The sequence below is a fragment of the Parasteatoda tepidariorum genome, chromosome 5 (assembly GCF_982258835.1).
Source record: "Parasteatoda tepidariorum strain Cologne lab strain chromosome 5, Ptep-v5.0, whole genome shotgun sequence".
In the NCBI taxonomy this organism is placed as follows: Eukaryota; Metazoa; Arthropoda; class Arachnida; order Araneae; family Theridiidae; genus Parasteatoda; species Parasteatoda tepidariorum.
In genome coordinates, this window is record NC_141759.1 from 14307000 (window position 1) to 14327646 (window position 20647).

General features: G+C 30.3%; 1 protein-coding gene across 1 annotated transcript; it reads left to right on the top strand.

Moving 5' to 3' along the window:
• The first annotated feature begins 9865 nt into the window (after nucleotides 1-9865).
• LOC147808589 (uncharacterized) lies at nucleotides 9866-15163 on the top strand. Its single transcript, XM_087162627.1, has 4 exons — nucleotides 9866-10497; nucleotides 13115-13331; nucleotides 13713-14066; nucleotides 14948-15163. Exons 1-4 carry the CDS (start codon nucleotides 10199-10201, stop codon nucleotides 15161-15163), a joined length of 1086 nt encoding a protein of 361 aa, XP_087018753.1. The 5' UTR covers nucleotides 9866-10198.
• Nucleotides 15164-20647: the final 5484 nt, after the last annotated feature.

Here is a 20647-nt window from a genome sequence, read left to right on the forward strand (position 1 = left end):
AGTGAAACTTTCAGCTGGTAGATGTAATGAGTACATAATGAGAGTTTATTTTTAGTCAGCGGCAGAATTCAAAGCTTGAAACATGAATCGGCATATAATCCCAATGCTAGCTGCTTAGAAATCGTATATTTGTTTAGGTTTCTTTACAATTGCATGAGGACACTCTCATTTGTGAGAACGCGTTTTTAGTACAAAGAAAGCATATCCTCAACCTCCATGTCCTGATATTTTTACAGGAATGCTTTTTTTTACCAGTGTATGAAATCTGGATTTTTATAGCTTTATATAGAATGCCTAAAATTGACCGACAAAGTTCAAAATGATTATTATGATATTTGTTCAAAATGATATTTTATGTACTACTACCAAGCATTCAATGGAATGCCGAATGACAAACCGACAAACGCGGAAAGTACAATTCCTAGTGAAATGGAACCCCGAATTAGGTAAGATAAAGTACTTGTATGTAAATGCAGCAATAAATTTGTTTCCCAATGTAATTATTATGGTTCAGTAAAATTGAAAAGTATTAGTTTCAACGGAAAATTCTGGAAACGAAGGAATGCGCCCAATTTAACGAGCATAATAAGTGAGAAAGAATTTGTTCAAATCAATAACTATGAATGAGATGTACCATTTAGGTTTGTTGGACAGTTTCTTTATAAGTGTAAATATGTAAGCACATCATACCTGCCAACTTTCACTCTTCCCGAAAATGGATTTTCAGAGTGGTTGTAAAACAATAAACGAAAAACAATTTGATTCAAAAATATATTTATATTTTGATTCTGTAGAAATTCGCTAGTGCAGGAATTATTATGTTTATATATATTTATTGTAATTATTTATATGTAGTGGTGGTCAAACTCATTTATAATTATCATAATAATTCAAATAGGTAATTGGAATAACATGAGTATTGCTACCACTTCAAATATGAAAATAAAATCTTTCGGAAGAGTTGGCAGGTATGGCACATGCTTTTCTCCGATATATATGCTCTGTATCTTTAAGGTACAACATTCTGTTCTGTATACTAATTTTTCGGTTTGTTTTTACTCATGCCGTTGTAAATTTGTATGTATCTATTTTTTCGACTATCCAAATAGCTTAATTTTTCTGTTAATCAGATTTCTTGTACTCGCACTTGTATCTTACCAATTATTATTCAAATCATTTTTTTGTATATATCACACATTTTACTGTTCTGTATATAAGTTAATCGACTGCATTCGCCCGTTGAATTTGGCAATTTAATCTCAGATGAATAGACTAGTGCCACAAGTCAGGTACATCGTTCAATACGCTCACATTAAAAAAAGAAAAATCTTATCTACCACAATAATACATTAATAATAATTATTATAATTTTAAATCTTTAAAGTTTCTGCGAGTCATTGACTTTTGGAAAAAATAATTATAATACATCCACCTGTGACAAACTGCAGCTGGTAGATGTAATGAGTCAATTACGAGAATATCTTCTTAGTTAGCGATGAAAATCAACGTATAGAACTTGAATAGTCGGCATGTAATCAATATGCTACATGCTCTGAAATTTTATAATTGTTCAGGTTTCTTTAAAATTGTATGTGTACACTTTTTTGTGAGAACGCGTCTTTGAGACAAATAAAGCATTACTTTGATTTGTGTGTGTAGAATATCATAGATTAACCCCCAGTTAGAATGCTTAATATCTTTTATTTTGGGTTACATATGTTGCAAATCATGCATCAAGAATTTCTAGAAAAAAAGGTAATTTTGAAATGTGCCTTTGCAGCCTTTTTTTTAAATGCTAAATGTTTAACGCTCTTGGCAAACTCTTAAGACAATTTCTTTTATGTTTCTGACTACTTCATAATCTTATAATACTGTTACTTCAAATATTATAATTGTCTAAGATTTCCAAATTGGCTGTTTCGCTACCACTAAAAAAATCTCCAAATGAAAGTACTGTTGTTAGCAGCTCTTTTCTCGGCTCTAATTTATGATATATTTGTTAGTATACCATTCAAAAGAATATGAAATACATTTCCAAAAAGATGAAATATTTATTTCCATATAAAGAATTTCTACAATAAAAGTAATCCTTGATATATACCTTTGCAGTGTTGTTTTTAAAACAAACAATTTCCAAACCCTGGCTTCTTATGTGTGCCACTATCACGTCAAATACTATGCAAACATAAAATTTTCCTCTATACTGAATTTTAGCTGTTACCACTGCTGAAATTTTCCAAATGAAAGATCTAAAGTAATCTGCGACATTTTTGGAAATTTTGTGATCTATTTCCTGGGAGTCATAGCAAAATAAGTTTTAAAAAAAATCCCCAAATTAATTATTAAATAAAGAACTTTTACAAAAAGCGGAACTTTTGAAATGCGTTACCTTTCAAAACACTGCATTGTATAACGTAAAGAAACATTGCGTCACGTAACTTCAAAATACATTTTTAGTAATTTTTTTGCTGTGGAGAATTATTGTTTTTTTCTAAACCAAGGGGTTTGTTTTTTACTTTGCACTGAGAAAAGATGTGAATTTCCAGTACTCCAATGGTACCTGTAAAAAAATGTCACTGAACTTAATACTACTTTTACAATCTATAAATATCAATTAGTAAAATCAAAGATTTTGTACTTTTGTTGTTGATTGAGTTTTGATTCTGTAATGATGCAATATGTTTGCCTGCATAATTTGATCTCCATCAATGCGAATCTCATCCCCAAACAGTTTCTTGGTCCTCTGCCGAATGGTAAATAAGCGTACTGAGGATGCTTTAGTGGAGATGAAACCATGAATATGGAAACAAGTAAAATGGAATTCGATAATCATGTTCTAGAAGGATGAAGGATGCAAGTGACATTATAAGAATCTTACACTGATAAATAAGATTAAGATATCAGCTATGGCGTTTACCTTTTATAAAATAGTTTGTTATGCTAATTTCAAATGGAAAAACCGTTCTGCTCTTTTGCTACAGGTTTTGAAGACATTCGGCAGACTTTGGAAATTTACGTTGTATTCTGTAAGCTTCCTTCCGTAAGATTTGGAGCAAGCTTTTTTTGAAATCTTTCAAGCCGTTCCTACAAGTCGTAGTGTTGGCTTGGTCTTACAAAGCTACGAGCACTTTTCCCATTTCTGTTAAAAATTGTTTTTTTTTTTATTTATTTAAACCTACCTTCAAATTAACATAATAGCTGTGCTCAAATAGAACAAGAAAAACACCAACACAAAATAAAAATGCAGGATTCGTTATTACAAAATGTTAAAATGAATCTTATGATGTAACAACAATCGGTTGATTTAATTTTTAAAAAAAATTATATGCTTTAGTTTAAAATTTTGGTAGTCGAATTGTAATTGATCCTTTAGAAACTAAATGTTTTTGGTTATTTGAAATTAGAGAACATATTTACTTCAATTATACAATTTAGTTGGAGGAAGTTTAACTTCCATAATATCCCCGTTCCATTGTAAATGTTTGCTTTAGATTTGTGGACGAAGTTAAGATAATATTCCACAACGATAGCCTGATTAAATTAAGGGATTTTTAAAATACCCTTTTTCATTCACGTAAGTTTGTTACTTTTTCCATGGAATGAAACGTAGGAGTGTGAAATCTACTCCCTTTTGACAAAACATAATTTTAATAAAACAGTGTCCAATTTCCATGGAATTTATTTAAGCGAGGTGTAACAGCTACACAATTTCGTCACAGATACAAGAAACTTGCGAAATGTTTTCAAAAATTTATGATTTTCGCCAGAAGCACCTAAAAAAGCTCCAAAAGAGCGAAATGAAAAGCAAGGAATAAGAGCACTGGAAAAAAGCATAGGTAATCAGTACTACTTGAACACCTACATGAACTTACTTCTTCAATAAGAAAACACTGACTGACGTCATTGTTGCCAGACTCAAATTCGCAGCCAAAATTTACTGTTCCACGAACGGTAACCACAATTCCGATTATTATGGTTTTCGTAGCAAGACATAGCATTCTTTATGCATAGCGTACTCAACCGAATATATTTTTAGCCATGTCTTTCCCTTCGTTATTAAATATTTCAGGATGTGGAAAATGTTCAGCATCATAATGCATTGCGTAAAGTGGGATTCATCCCCTTTGTCGCCACTATCCCAGTGTCTCCAAATTTGTAGTCTGCAGTAGCTACTCTACCGGGCCTAAATAAGGAAAGAAAGAAAAAAGAAATTAAGTCTAAATGGAATGCTTTAAAATAGATTTATAAAATAGAACTCAACAGCACTAAATTTTTCCCAATTCACAGATAACTTATAACAACATTTCCATAGAGACAAAACTTTCGGTTTAATCAGAAGTTAACAAAATATAAACATTCTATATTTATTTTCAAAAATAACAGTGTTACCAGATTTAGAATTAAATATTATTCGATAAAATGTAACATTATTCATCATGAACTCAATCACTAATTCAAAGATATATTATCAAAATTAAAGATCTATCCTTGCATGTTTGAAATAGCAGGGATTGAATCAAGCGAACTTTTCAAAGTAAATTTAAGTGGATGTGCTAGAACGTTTTAATTTCTTTTAAAGATTTCCCCGTTTTAGGTGGCTTGATTGCAATTTTCTTCCCAGTGCTTTCACAAGGGGATATTTAATACGTTATTTTATGTTTATGTTTTTTTTCCTTCTTTGTTGATCCTTTTAGTTCGCTCATGAAGGGTAATATTTTTTTTAATTTCATCTTAAAACATTTTTCTCCCAATATTCGTTTAGTTGTGACATTAGCAGCGTGGCGTTGTCGCAACTTGAAATCTTCGATTTTCATAAGTATTGTATTTCTATCTTAAGCTGTATAATATATATATATATATATAGCACAATAAAAACAAAGAGAAAAACGAAAATAATTAATAAGTTTTATTAACTGCGCATAAGCTGCAAGTATATAGAACTCATAAAATAAGATAAAAAATTGGTCACCATAAACTCACGTATTCAGGTGGCACCATAAACTCACGTATTTCTCTATCTATGGGCAACGCTACTGTTATCATTTATTATGTTAGGTTGTCTTAAGTAATAATTTAAATAATGTTGAATATTTATCGAAATATAAACTTCTAAACGCAGAGCTATAAGCGATAAGCAGAGAGCTCGCCGCACTTTACTGTACTCAATACTCAATAAACTTCGTTACGGAGCAAGTATGTAGATTTATTATTGATCTTTTCTGAAATGGCTGAAGAAATTTTGAACATAAACGGCGATAGAGTGACGCATATTTTTAGTGACGGAGCTCGCCTTTTACGAGCAATGGCATGCATCTATTAATACTATAATTTACCGCAATATTGATAATATTGCGGGCATGGCTTGAAAATTGTTAAAACTGAAATCCAAGTACTTTCTCGAGGGAATGGTCGCAGGCAACAGCTAAAAAGGAGAAAATATTTGGCCAGTGCATTGTTTAAAACTAATTTAAGTGATAGTATTCGAAAACGGCTTGAAGAATTAGAATATTCAATTAACCTCATTTGTGCTTGGTTAACCATTAAAATTCAAGAGATTTTGTATATACTTCCTATTTACATTTATCTTTAACGTATTGCATTACAATATTAACCATTTGATGCGCGAGCGTAAGCAAGAGCAAACCGGTTTCAGTCACGTAAGAACAATAATGTTGTATAATTTCGTTTGAAAATTATGAATTTACATTATTTACTTCTCAACGTTAGCGCTGTTTAAATTAAGGAATCTTTAAAAACCTCTTTTTCATTCATATAAGTTTTATACTTTTTTCCAAGAGAAAGTGCATTTTGATGGAATTGACGCATGCGTCAAATCATACGTACGGGAGCATACGGAATGAAACGTAAGAGTCCGAAATCTACTCCCTTTTAAAAAATCAAGAAATTGAAAGAAATCAAGTTTCATGCACCAGTGTTCAATTTCCCTTGAATTTACTTAAACGAGGTGAAACAATTACGCAACACAAACGGTAACCACAATTCAGTTCATTAACATTTTCATAGCATCTTTATACATAGCATTCTCCGCCAAGAAAATTATTATGCATTTTTACCTTTCGGGATTAAATATTTCATGATCTGGAAAGTATTCAGCATCATTATATATTGCGTAAAGTGGAATAAGTATATTCATCCCCTTTGTCACCACTATCCCAGTGTAATCTGCTGTTGCTACTCTACATAACCTAAATAAATAAATTTTAAAAAAGTAAATTAAGTCTAAATGGAATGTTTAAAAATAAATTTTTCACATTTCAACTTGTCAACAATAATTTTTTCACGATTCACAGATAAACTAAAACAACATTTGCGAAGATACAAAACTTTCAGTTTAATCAAAAGTTAACAAAGTATATAAATTTAGTTTTTAATTTAAAATAATGCTGTTACCAGCACGCCAGAAAGTCCCCATATATGAAGACGGGAAAGAGTAAAAACTGGTAACAAATAAATTTCCTTTTCAACTTTTTTTTCGGGAATAAAAAAATATTCTTAGCTACCAAATTTTTTACGGATACAATTTATATATTGAATTACTTCTTCCCTGAGAAAAAATTAACAACCATGATTTGTTTATTGCTAAGAATAGATTTACTCCTTCCAAATATTATATAATATTGAAATAGTTCTACCACCAGTACTTTCTCTTTTCCGTCGCAGTTAATAAACTACCACTCGAAAATATTTATTCGCTGTCCGGAGCAAGTTGTGATTGACGTGTGAAATTTGTGGACAAAGAGCGATGAGACGGCCTTAAAATCGGTTTGGAGACCAAAGTGGGCGTTATTTTCGGTCCTGGATATTTTTCAGTAACTGGGACATATGTTGTCCCAACAGTAATATCAAAAATTTACCAGACTGGGACAGCACATGTCCCGTCCGGTGCGAAAGGGTGAAGTAATAATTTAAATATTGTTGAATATTTATAGAAATAAATATTACGGAAATATAAACTTCTTTCGGAAACATGTAAATAGATTTATTTCAGACCTTTTCTAAAATGGCTGAAGAAATTTTTAACATAAACGGTGATAGGGTGACGCATATTGTTTTTGTCGGAGCTCGCCGTTTGTGAGCAATATTTTAATCTATTAATACTCTACTTTACCGCAATATTGATAATATTGCAGGCATGGCTTGAAAATTGTTAAAACTGAATTCAAAGTACTTTCACGAGAGAAATGTCACGGGCAACAGCTAAACGAGAAAATATTCGGCTAATGCATTGTTTAAAACTAATTTAAGAGTTAGAATTGGAAAACGGGTTGAAAAATTAGAATATTCAATTAACCTCAGTTGTGTTGTATGTTAGGCTTAGTTGCTATTAAAGTTTATATATTGTTAAAGATTGTTTTCAAATTCGACCAAGCTGGCCACCAAAGGCGTTTGCTAATATATTAAGGTATATATTAAGGCTTAATCTAAACCTAAATACAATCCCTGGCCAAATTATTAGACGCACTATAAGATTTTGTGTAAAACCTTATTTATCAGGAGATACTATTCAGCTTTATTGCTTTTACGCAACAGAAGCCGGTTTTCGCTTGCTTACGTTCGTGTATCAATTGATTAAATTAGACGATATATAATATAAATTAGATGAATGCATAAATTTGGAAGATATATTATATAAATATGGAATAATTATTACATTAAATATTATATTTGTTTATTATATTAATTAGACCAAATTATTAGACGCACTGTAGTTTTTTAATAATTGCGTGTTTTGCACGAGTTTATATGCAATACTTTTATATTTAAACATACAAGTAATTGATTTTTATACAGGAGATTTTGTCTTTACTTCTTATTTGTATTTATTTTTGACGTATTACATTACATTATTAACCAATTGATGCAAAGTAAGTGCAAACCGGTTTCAGTCGCGTAAAAACAATAATTCTGTATTGCATCATTTGATAATTAAGAATTTACATTATTTACTTATAGTGCGTCTAATAATCCAGCCAGGGACAGTATTCACCTTTACCTAACGCGGTTTAACCTTTTTGAAGGCCGTGGTAAGTATACTTACCACCATGTTTTACCACTTTTAATTTAGGTTTCCATTTTTCAGTAACTTCAGCTTTCTTGAAGTGAGTTTTAATAAAATTGGTAACCATTTGTCACTTTTAAAAAACGTATAAAAGTTATAAAATACATAATTCCTTTTGAAGTTTGTAGCATTTAAGGAATTTATTTTATAAATAAAGAAAACTAAAAGTCAGTAAGTTCCTAATAGGTCATGTTAAATATATTTACCACCAAAAAAATGGCCTTTTTATAAACTAAATGAGTTTTTTTTATATATCAATTAATGTTCTTAAAGCAATTTCAATTTCAAAAATACTTTAATTTACCTTTACTAGAAATAAAGGGCCCGTTAAAGGATTAATATATACCGTTGGTAATATATTTAGGTGAAATATATTAAGGTAATATATTAAGGTTTAATATATTAAAGAGTATATTAAACCTTATTGTAATAAGGTTTTAAGGCAAATTTTTAAGCCTTTGCATATCAAATCGTAAAAGATTTGCGCGTGATACAAAATTGTTGAGTTGCGTCAGGTGAAGTCGTTGTTGTAACAGTGTGATGCAGGGCTTCCAAAATTCTACGCTTTTTTGTAAAAATTTATTCTATTGGTTCCTAAGTTTAAGTTTTAATATACTACTTTTTAATCATGTGAATTTATCGTTCACACCACTGCATATAAATGATCTAAAAGTTCATATACAACGCCACATCTATTCTACTTCTCCGTGTCGAATATTTCAAAATGTTGGTAAAATCACCCAACACACTGAAAGCATTGGTTTTTAAATGTCTGCCTCTCTATAAAATATTTTGCCGAAAGCTTATTACCTGCCAACGTTTGAACCTTTCGAGGAGGATTTACCCCAGTGGTAGAAAAATGGAAATTAATTTACAATTTTAAGCAGATAACATGCTTTGCATTTTGAAAAATCTTATGCGGAGTACTACGAACTGATTCATATATTAATATATATATTAATTTTTTTTTAAAAAAAGTATTGGTTGTCAAAAAGATCATAAATTAAGTTTAGAAATACAAGGAATATATAGAAAGCATGCAATTTACTGCCACGTTAAAAATAGAAATAGCATTTTACTCCAAATGTGTAAAAGTTGGCAGTTATGATATTATTTAACCTCTTTCAGACGGGCGAGTCTTGCATGCTGGAAATGTAGGGTACATCGGTAAGCGCCACCAACCACTTCATCTTATACAGGTTTGTTCTGTGCCCAAAAGTCACGATGGAATAATCTTATACTGGAGTCTTGCATGCATTCTCAGGGTGTGGATAATCAGGGTAAAATTATGATAGAACTGGTAGCCAAACTGGTTACTTCTTAGTTCGAAATAAAAATTCATAGTTCCACTTTTAAAGCTCAAATATTGTATGTGTTAAATTTAAAATCAAATCAAAAATAAATCTGTCAAATTAGCCATGCCCAAACTTAAGCAACCGTTTTCTATTTTTAACTATACTGATTCTGAGATTCCGTACAAATACCATACCCGCCAACTTTTAATCCCTTCCATTATTATTTTTCCCAGTGGTATTAAAATGAAATTCAAACTTCAATTTTAAGCAAACAAATACGTTGTATTTGAGAAAACTTAAGTTGACAACCATGACAGTAAGGCATATTAATATATGTGCTTAATTTTTGTAAGAATAGTGGTGATCAATATCATTTAAAAATTAAGATTGTAAAGGAAAAAATAGCATATAATTACTACCACTTTAAATATGAAAATAAGATCTTCCGGAAAATCCGGAAGAGTTGGCAAGTATGAAATACATGTTCCACTAGCGATCTGCCCCAAACCCCCCAAGGCGAAATTAGAGGGAGGATAACGAAGGGGTAAGTGTGAATAGAAGACTTGACAAGAGTAATAGTCAACTGGAGGGGTTTAATAGGGGTTACTTTCAAATTTTGCTTGGCTTATTTGTAAGTAGCCAAGAACTTAGGAAGGATTTTTACAACAAGAAAGGTTAACATAAATTTTGTTCTTGGCTCGTCGTGAATTTCGCCAAAACTCACATCGGACATTTGGCGATTTTATCGAATTTCGTCATCGAACATATCATTCCCGATATTTGTGATTTACTTGAGCACGTGTGATTTTTTTTTAGAAGAGTCATGTCTAGCGTGGAATTTTTAAAGTCGGAGAGAGGAGCCAAACTTTTAGTCCTCAATGGATATATATATCACTTGCGAAGAACGAAAGATAATTTTAGTTTCTGGAGATGTAAGCATCGGAGCCCAAATACTTACTGTAGTGCACGCGTAAAATTAGAAGATGAGGCTACTGTTGTCAGTGAATCAGGGATTCACAACCATGAATCTCATGAAAATGAGGTTAAGAGAATGAAATTCACGGAGAGTTTGAAAGAGAGAGTTGCTAAAGAAAAAAATACACCTGTGCAGCGACTTTACAGGTAAGTCATAATTTTAAACATTTATGTTACAATTTTAAACAACTATTTGCTTTTGGTGAAATCAATATTTTGCGATTATAATTTTTTCAACTATAATAGAAACAATTAAAATAACTTATGTTGAACAAAATTGAATTAAGTGATGAATAATGAAATGATAAAGACTGTAATTTGGTTAATGACGACCGTTTTTCTCTTATAAATTTAAATTGTTAAATGAAAAAAATACTGATTGTTGCCAACTACATTATGAATTCACACAGAAAAATATTTTTGCCCACATCAAAGTGCAGTAGTAACTAATTGTTTCTTGCATTAAGAGAAATGAGTCAATTTTGCAATTAACTCCTTTAACCTTAAGTAAACTATTTAGTATTTTTTTCTCTAAAAGTCTATTATAAAATATATATAGTTAAACATAATTTTAAAATCTCATAATTTCAAAAAAAAAACAACACTTATATCTAATATTAAATAAATTATTATTTCCTACATAAAACTATTTTTGGATAAACAAGTTTCATGAAAGAGTTTTTTGGTAGTTATATTCAGGGTTTGTTGATTTAAATCAGCTTGATTTAAATCACGAATTGAATCATGATTTAAATCAAATGATTTTTTTTATAAAATCATAAACTAATTTTTTTATATACATATTGATTTTAAAAGTTAAAAAACAAGTGTTTTAAATTATTGATACTTTTATTATTTTCGTTTCTTAGTTTTAAATAAATTGCTGCATTAATTAATTTTAGTTAACGAAATTACCTTTTTTTCCTGGTCTGTGTTAAATTCCAACTTATCTGAAATTATATTTTTAAAAATCTTTGGATTCTTGAGACTATACATTTTATAGATTATATTATATAGTATATAGTACAGATTATAGTAAACATTTAATGCTGTCTTAATATAGACTTGCATAGCTGTGGAAAGTAATTAATAAACATGAATTTTTTTAAAAAAATAATGCAAATAATGTTAATTAAAATTCTACCTTTAGAATGAAAAAGCATTGAATTAAAATATACATTATATTTTATTGGTGGAAAATATATATTTCTGAAGCTTGATAAAAATTCCAATGAGTACATAGATTTTTAAAAAATTTTTTAGCTTACCTTATCTATTTTGATATAGAATTAAAAATGAATATTTTAATATAAAAAAATATAGATTAAATATTTATTTATTTTTTTTTATGAATGACTACATTTATAAACACATTCTGTTACATTTATTTGGTCATTTTAAAGATCAAGAGAAAAAAAAAGAAATCACAAATTAAAATTATAGTTTGTTAAATGCAACTTTGCTTTAATAGTTAAAGTACAGGGGTTTGTTCAAGCCAAATTTACTACAGTTTGGTGGTACCATCACAAATTCAACTTCAGGAAGAACGGTAGAATCATTTCACAAAATACTTTTTTCTTAAAATTTTATTTTTGTGTCTCGTAAGAAATGATAAATCCATATTTTTTTCATATTTGTGTTGATTTTTTAAAATAACTTTTAATTTTCACAAATTATGTCTAAATTTTCACAAAACTGGTACCTCTCAGAAAAACCTAGACAGACCCCTGAGGTATTCTTTAAATTCTCTATTTCATCAAGTCTTTAAATTTCAATCCTACATTTGTTTCACAATGGTTGCTATGCATTCAAGTCATAGTTTTAATATTAAAATTTTCAGTTCTTACAGTGTATTTGAAAAAACATAAAAAAAATCTGATTTAAATAATAAAAAAATACCGATTCAAATCAAATAAATCGGATTTTTTAAATTTTTTTTTATTTTAAAAAATCTTGAAACCTGGTTATATTGTGATTAAATTATATCATAAAGTTGATTTTTTATAGGATTCGAGAGATAGTTAAGGCTTTGAACACAGTGTTTGATATTTTATTTAGCTAAACAATATAACTTACATTTTTCAGCAACTAGTTCTAATCAATGATTTCAAATAAAAATATTTCTCACAAAAAATATACACTTCAGGATCATGAAAATTATGTGAATTTTTAAACACACACAAACCTAGATTGAATGAAAAGCTCATTAGTTTACAAAGTGTCTACTCTCTATGGAAACAGGGAAAACCTCCGATTCTTAGAGAATTTTCTAAAGAAACCATACTCAACTATGTAAATTCTCAAAATATTAGCTATCGATAAAATGATGACACAAAATAACTTAGTGCGTTCATATCATTAGACAATAAAACTGATGTAGAGAATCATATCTAGTACACGTCATCAGTACTATTTACATAAATAATTTTAATTGTTCTAAAACAATATAAATGTTTATATTTATATAAACATTTTTTAAGTAGTCTTGAAATTGTAATACGAATTTAATAAACATGAATTATAATTTTTACATATTTCATGTAGACATAACTATATTTCTGTCTTATTCAATTTTGTTTATTATCATTAAAATTTTATATGTGAAAAAAACGTGCAAATTAAGATGCAAGCAATTATTATAACAAATTTAGGTACTGTTGAATAAATAAAATTTTTACCACAGGAAAAGATAAGCGATTAGAAAATTTTCTTACAGTTGATTAGTTAAAAAAAAAATTTACACATTTTTTAAAATTTTTTATAGCAATGCTGTAGCTACTCATGCCCAAAATATTGAAGATGCCGCATGTTTGCCGGACTTCCCAAATATTGAAAAAAGGCTGTACCAAGCAAGACGGGCCACACAGCCAGCACTCCCACGTGAGATCGACGGCATAGTCTTGCCAGAGCTTTTCCGAAAGACCAAAAAGGGTCAGGATTTTCTTCTAATAGATGAAGGAATGGCAGATGATCGATTTTTGGTAAGTATTAAATTTTTTGAATGTATTAATTTATTTGCAATTCAGAATTTTTTTAAATGTGAGGGAGGTTAAAGGAATCATGACTCATACAACAAGCATAATTTTTCTATATATTAGATTGTGAAGACAGATAGTATCAGAAAGATAAAGTTAAAAAAGAAAAGGGTAAAGAATTACAGTTTTTGCCAAATGTATGAGAACTTTAAAATGATTTTTCTTTAAAGTTACAATTAAATAATAATTATTATTTCAAAAAATACTTCTAAAAACTCTATTGAATTAGCAGAGCTATTTTTCTGTACTTTTTGTTTATTAATGTTATTATATGCAAATGAATTGTACTATAAGAATTCTTGTGGTAAGGAAGGTTTTATCTTTCAGGTATTTTGCACGACAGCAAATTTGGAAAAGCTCTGCGAGACTAACAGTATCTGGCTGGATGGTACCTTCAAAATTGTTCCCTCCTTATTTAACCAACTTTATACCATCCATGCCAGATACATGGGGGAGATGTTCCCTTTCGCTTTTGCCCTACTTCAGGACAAGCGGAAGGTTACATACAGTCGCCTGTTCCATCAGCTTGTTCTCAAAGCTTCAGACGCTGGCCTCAGTTTTGCACCTGAAACCTGTTTGCTTGACTTCGAAAAGGGAGCAATAAATGCCTTGAATGAAGTCTTTGCAGACACAAACATTAAAGGGTGCTACTTTCACTTTGCACAAAGCATCTGGAGAAAGGTAAATGAAACAGTTTATAAAATATTTCTAATGTTGTATAAATTTATGTAAGTGTATGTTTTGTTTCTCCCTAATTACCCACCAAATTCAATTCGTTGCTAAATTAATATCTTCTCCAAATTTATTTGTAATTTGTGTTTGATTGTCCTTGCATTCCAAATTTTTTTTTGCAATTTTATAATTTTATTAAACCACCTTGCCTGTAATCACTTCCTTACTGATTTGAAGTCGTAATGATGCAAATTTTAAAGCCCAACCTATGAACACAGTCATACAAAAATTTCTTTTGGACAACACAGACTTTGTAGAAATAGTTACTTGGCATTATACATAAAGTCACTTCAAACTTAATATTAATACATGATTTTTAAAACAATTTTTCAATACTTAACATGTGTTTATCACCCCTTGTACAAAAATATTCAAAAAATAATATAGTTAGTATATTCAAAATCAATAATTTTCAAATTAAATAGCAAAAGCATCTAACCAATAATAATCTAATCATCGTTACTTGATGTTCATTGTATGTGATCAGGGGTCTGTTTAGAAGAAATCAATAAATCCTTCCCAGGAAGGGGGGGGGGGGAGAAAGACAGATGTAAACGAATTAAGTTTTGTCTTCTGCAGACGATTATTCTATCATTCGTCTGATGTGAATATTCTGCGTTCAGCAGTATAGGCTAAATACCAAATATTTGTATGTTGCACCTCTAATTTAGTAGCGGCAGTTGTTAAGCAGAATCTTGTATCTACAAAAACAGTCCCTGTGTATATACCTTCCATTTGGGGAATTGGAGGTGCTTTAGCTGGTCCTCATTTGCATTAATTGATTATCAATAAGAATGTATTAAAATAATTACATATTTCATTTCTTTTAGGTGCAAAAATTGGGGCTAGTAACTGCTTACAGAAGCGATGAGACTACAAGAAGGTGGATCAGGCGCCTTGCCACACTCCCTTTTGTTCCTGCCAGAGATCTGGATGCTGCTTGGCTGTTGCTGGTAAATGATGCTCCTGCAGGCATCGCCACTACTAAGATGCACGATTATGTTGTAGATACATATGCTGATAAGGATTCTTCATATGAAATGTAAGAATTTTATTTTTGCATAATAACCATAACTGTGCACATTGTTTTAAATATGAGGGACTCGCTTTCAAGGAGGGAAAAACCACTATAGAAAAAAAAAATAGGCTACATTAAGAAATGTTTATTACTACAGTATATGTCAATATTACCACACAAAAAATTATGTTTAATTGAAAGAATTTGGCACGTAAAAGGGCAATTCAAATAGTTGATATTGTAATTTTTATATTTTACGCAGATCTCAATATTTAAGTTGTTTACAAAATAAAATACTCAAAAGAGTAAACATCATTTTTAGTTTATTTGTCATCATGATACTATTCTTTATATAAAAGAGCACAAAGTATGAAAGTTTAATATACTATTTTAAATATAACTACAGTCAGACCTTTTAACCGATTCCTTAGCAGTTCGTAACTAAGCACGTAAATAGTACACATTATGATTTATTAAAAATGGAAATACAAACGAAAACGATCGGTCATAAATTAAATATTTAATTCAATAAATTTTAACAGAATTAGTAAAGAATTAAAGAAAAGTTAGATTCAAAAAATAAAAAAAAATTATTAAAAATAGAGCTGTTTACAAATTTCCCCAAACTGTACATACATACTTTACATCTCACCTTATTTAAAATAATCATTTATGCAGGTCTGTCTCGTTTTTGGTTTCATTTTTCAAACAATGTCTTCTAGATTTTGTAACTTCTCGAAATGTTCCTCAGCTCCCTCATGGTTTTTAAAAAAATTTCGTATGCCATTTATTGCATTGAAGGCTTCCACTTGGGTTACAGCTACTGACGCAGGATCACTCTTATTGTCTTCACTGTCCACAACTTATGAAACAATTTCAGAAATTGCAACTTGTTCATTGGCTGCAACATTTTCCTTGAACTCGAGAGGGGTAATTGCCTTGTAAGGAAGTTAAATAGGCTTTTGTTAGAAAAGAGCTCCCCTCGCCTCAGATAAAAATGACCTTATAAGCGATAACAATATTTAAAACTTGACCATATATCCGATAATCTGTAACAAAGAATTCCTATTCAGTGAGCCAGGACTTTGGAAAAGTGACCTTATATGCGGGTGACCTTATATTGCGGTCTGACTTTATTAATAATAATTCACTATATTTTGTATTCAAATAATTGACATAATCATAGGAGTTAACTAAATATTTATTCAAAATATAAAGTTAGCTGCCATTGTATAAAAATTATGTTTGCGGCAATATGTATGAAATCTCAGTGTGTATGAGATGATAACCTATAGATTTTAATAAAAGAAGAGCTAGCATAGGCCATAATGACTTTACTTATTTATTAAGAACATTACTTATTTAGGGCTAGAAAATGAATTGATGTGATGTCTTTATTACAAATTTTATCTATACAAAATGGTTATAAAATATTACTTAATTCTTTTATGTATTAAGCATCATGCTAATAAAATATTTTGTACCTTTTTTTTTCAGAGATGTTTGGAACCACTTTGACAGCGGGAACGACCGTACAAATAACCCTGTCGAGGGATGGCACTCAAAACTGAATAAACGAGTGTCATCCTCTCGGTTGAACATCTTTTCTATGATATCCTTACTGCAAGAAATTCAAGATGAAAATGAAGGGAGGATGCTAATGCTGCAAGCTGGATCGGCGAGAGCAAAAAAACAAAAAACCATATATCGCGAAATAAATGAAAAAATTAGGGTGGCAAAGGAAAATTATTTAAATGGTCACATTTCGCTTGAAAATTATATTGATCAAATATCGTATTTAACGCCTTTAAAACATTAAAATTTAAATTAAAATAAAATAATAAAACTAATCAATATTAATTAATTTTATTTCATCTTCATTAACTATTTATTTATTATATCAGTTCATTCCTTAAATAAATACTAAAAATATACATCAATTTAAAAGTGCATAATTCACAGACCTTATGTGACATTTAAAATTATTTTTTGCCACCCTAATTTATAGGTATATACAAAAGTTTATTTAATAACTCTAATTAATAATTTCTCATCCAATTAAAATGTCACTTTTCTATTTTTCCCAATAATCTAAGTAAAATAACATAGTTAAAAATTTTAATTTAAGTTTATAAAATAGATTAACCAATACAGTTGCAGCATTAGTATTTTCCACAGCATTATGTATCTACAACAGCAGCATCTTCAAATTTCTCCTTTCTTTCAAACTCTCTGCGAAAACCTCTTCCCTTAGCCAGGAATTTTCCTGATTTAGACCGATCAATTGTCTGACAACAACAGCTTCATCTTCTATTCTACATGTGCATTACAGTGAGTATTTAGCTTCGATGTTTACTCTCCTCAACGATAACTTATCTTCAGTTCTTCGTAAGATGTGATAATAATCATTCAGGACTAAAAGTTTGGCTCCTCCCACCGACTTTTTTGTAATTTGTACATAAAATTTTTTTTGTGATATGTGAAATATTTTAAGATATTTTCCAATTCTGCTTTGTAATCAATTTCAGTTATAACCGGAAAAGAAATGTGTATAATTAAAATAAAATTTTGCAAAAGTAATGTGCATATTTTCTTGAAATATTAACAGAGTTCATATCAGAAGAAAAGATCCAAGGAGTAGCCGATGAGTCCTAAATTTTAAGGACTTATTAAACTTTGTAAATGTAAAGTAAAAAACTTAGTGTAAAAGATAGCTGGAGTTTTTTTTTTTTTTTTAATTAAAAAACAGCTATTATAAGGAACTCACAAAAATTTACAGTCGCCAAATTTTTTTTATAGTCCTTTTTAAATAAATTTTGACTTTGTCAAACTTAATTAAGAAAAATGAATAAAGTTATCAGTTATAACTTTTACACATAAATACATTTTCCAGTTTCAAATATTTTAATAAATCTTGTTAAAGTACAGATGTTTAAAATTAACATAAAAACCAAACAATCTTATATTTTTGAATTTGAAAACATAAGAAAATCTAAGGCATTTTATACGTAAAAAAAATCATAGTAAATTATTAATTATGTTTACTTGTAACATGTAAAAATTAAAATTTTTTGCTGTTGATTTTTTCTTCTAACTCTTGCAATTCCTTTTTTTTTCTTTCAAAGTTTATCTTAAATTTATTAGATTTTGACAGCTAAGTCATATCATTTAGTTTTCCTGTTTGGACAGCAAATTCACCAGCGTACTTGGAGTTTATAAACAGGGGTCTGTCCAAGTCAAATTTACTACCGTTAGATAAAAATGAACAGCACTGTCTTTGTCTAACAACAAGACATAAGGATATATATCTTGTTGTAATTTATTTTATTTACTTAATAAATAATAATGACATTTATGAATGTATCAAAAAAAGACCAGGACAGCATTAGCTAACCTAAGTTAATTTAACCTTATAACTACCTTTAGCTTTTCTGCATGAAATTATAGCTGATCTCTAAAATTCATTGCGAATTATTGATTCCAAATTTTTTTACAATTCTTACAGAAAATGACCGGAAATAAAAGCAATCTATAATATTAAAAATGGAAATCATTTTACAATTACAGTAAGTAGGATAATTTAATATTACTTTATAAAATAAAAAGCTTTTTAATCAAAACAAAACTATCAGCTTTTTCAACAGACTGTTGCCATATTTTTATAAAGTTATATATTATAATATTCTTTCCAGGCGGCAGTAGCTGAGAGACTAATAATCCTTTGAAGTGTGAACGATTTCGTAAAATACTACACCACATATTAATTCCATTGTTTTGTTAATGAGTCTTATGTATTCACATGGTGCGATTCGCTTACGGAATCACCCGTTAATGTGATCATCCTGCATGCAGCTCCTAGACATTCGCACGCGCGTCTAGGGCAATCGCATGCATACAGTGTGAATGTTCCCTTATCACCTTGGACGCGGTGTAAATCATTTTCCACCCGAATATTAACCACGGCTAGTGATTCTTGTTCGAAATTATTGTTCAATTGCCTTAATTGAATCATACGAAATCTTTAATACTATTTAGCAATCAAATCTGATTCATTAAAACTTAATTTAAAGAAATAAATATTGGACGTGAGAAGTAAGGGCAAGTATAAGCGAAGAAAATTCTTTATAGTGCTATTGTTGTTAATTTACGTCGCACTAGAGCTGCACAGTGGGCTATTGGCGACGGTCTAGGAAACATCCCGGAGGATGATCCGAAGACATGCCATCACAATTTCGATCCTCTGCGGAGGGGATGGCACCCCCGCTTCGGTAGCCCAACGACCTGCACGCGAAGTCGAGCACTTTACGGTAGCACAGTTTAACGAGGACCCATACAGCACACCCTCGGTCCCTACGCAGACTGATCCAAGTGGGTCACCCACCCGCACACTGACCGCAGCCAGTGATGCTTGACTTCGGTGATCTGCTGGGAACCGTGTCTTAACAATCAGTCCACTGCGGGACCTTTATAGTGCAAAAAACTTTACAGTACTTACAACAAAAGCTATGTATTTCCCCCGTTAATTTGAAGAAAATACTATAACTGTGTAAATATTCAACGAAATACAACAAAAATATTGGAGTATTTTCAAATTAATTGCAAAACTTTTGATTTTGGGGATTAAGTAAGGGGTTTAAAATCGATAGTGTTAGTTTTATTTTTAATGAATGTTTAGCACTGATTAATCACTGTTAAACAGTGTAAAATAATTATTTTAAATATTATTGAAAGAGCAATGACGGCTTAAGGGATATAACGATCGATGCCAAATGAGGTGAACTGGGTTCGAATCCAGGGATGGCTGGTCAACTCGAATTTTCCGCACCCGGCTCACACCGATCGACCAGTTGATAGTACATGGCAACGCCGGGGATTTTCATCATTGAATGGTTGTGTTAGTGTTATTTCAATCAACAATGGCAAAATTTTAGACATTGAGACGGTGATTCCAAAGCATATGCGACGGTTAAAGACATTTATGGTGATAATACTGTCACAAAACTCGAGTGTATTGGACACATACATAAAAGAGTTGAATCCTGGCTGCGTAAGGTGAAGAGTACTAAAAAGGGACTCGGTGGTAAAGGAAAACTAACGGATTCATTTATCGACAGATTGCAGAATTATTACGTGATCGCCATTCGCAGTAATGTTGGGAATCTTGAAAAAATGCAGTCTGCTGTAATAGTTGCATTTTATCACTGCTGTTCAACATCTACAGAGCCAAAACATGGCCTGTAGGTGTTGACAGTTGGTGTAAATATCAGCGTTTTTAAATGAAGAATATTCTGAAGTATCTAAGGGCTTACCCCAAAATCTCATCAATATCATAAAGCCAACCTATTTTGAGTTGTGCGATCAGAAGCTCCTAAAAATATGCCTTCATGGTAAAACGAAAAATGCCAATGAGGCATTCAATGGTTTTTTGTGGCAAATTGCCCCAAAAGAGACATATGTTGAACTGACAACTTTGAAAATGAGTGCAAACGTTGCAGTCATACAGTTTAATGAA

What these genes read in the sequence shown, in the direction of transcription:
- LOC147808589 (XM_087162627.1), top strand. Translation starts at nt 10,199, where the DNA reads ATGTCTAGCGTGGAATTTTTAAAGTCGGAGAGAGGAGCCAAACTTTTA. An exon ending in TGGCAGATGATCGATTTTTG is followed by an intron (nt 13,332 to 13,712) that starts GTAAGTATTAAA and finishes TTTATCTTTCAG; the next exon opens with GTATTTTGCACGACAGCAAA. An exon ending in CACAAAGCATCTGGAGAAAG is followed by an intron (nt 14,067 to 14,947) that starts GTAAATGAAACA and finishes CATTTCTTTTAG; the next exon opens with GTGCAAAAATTGGGGCTAGT.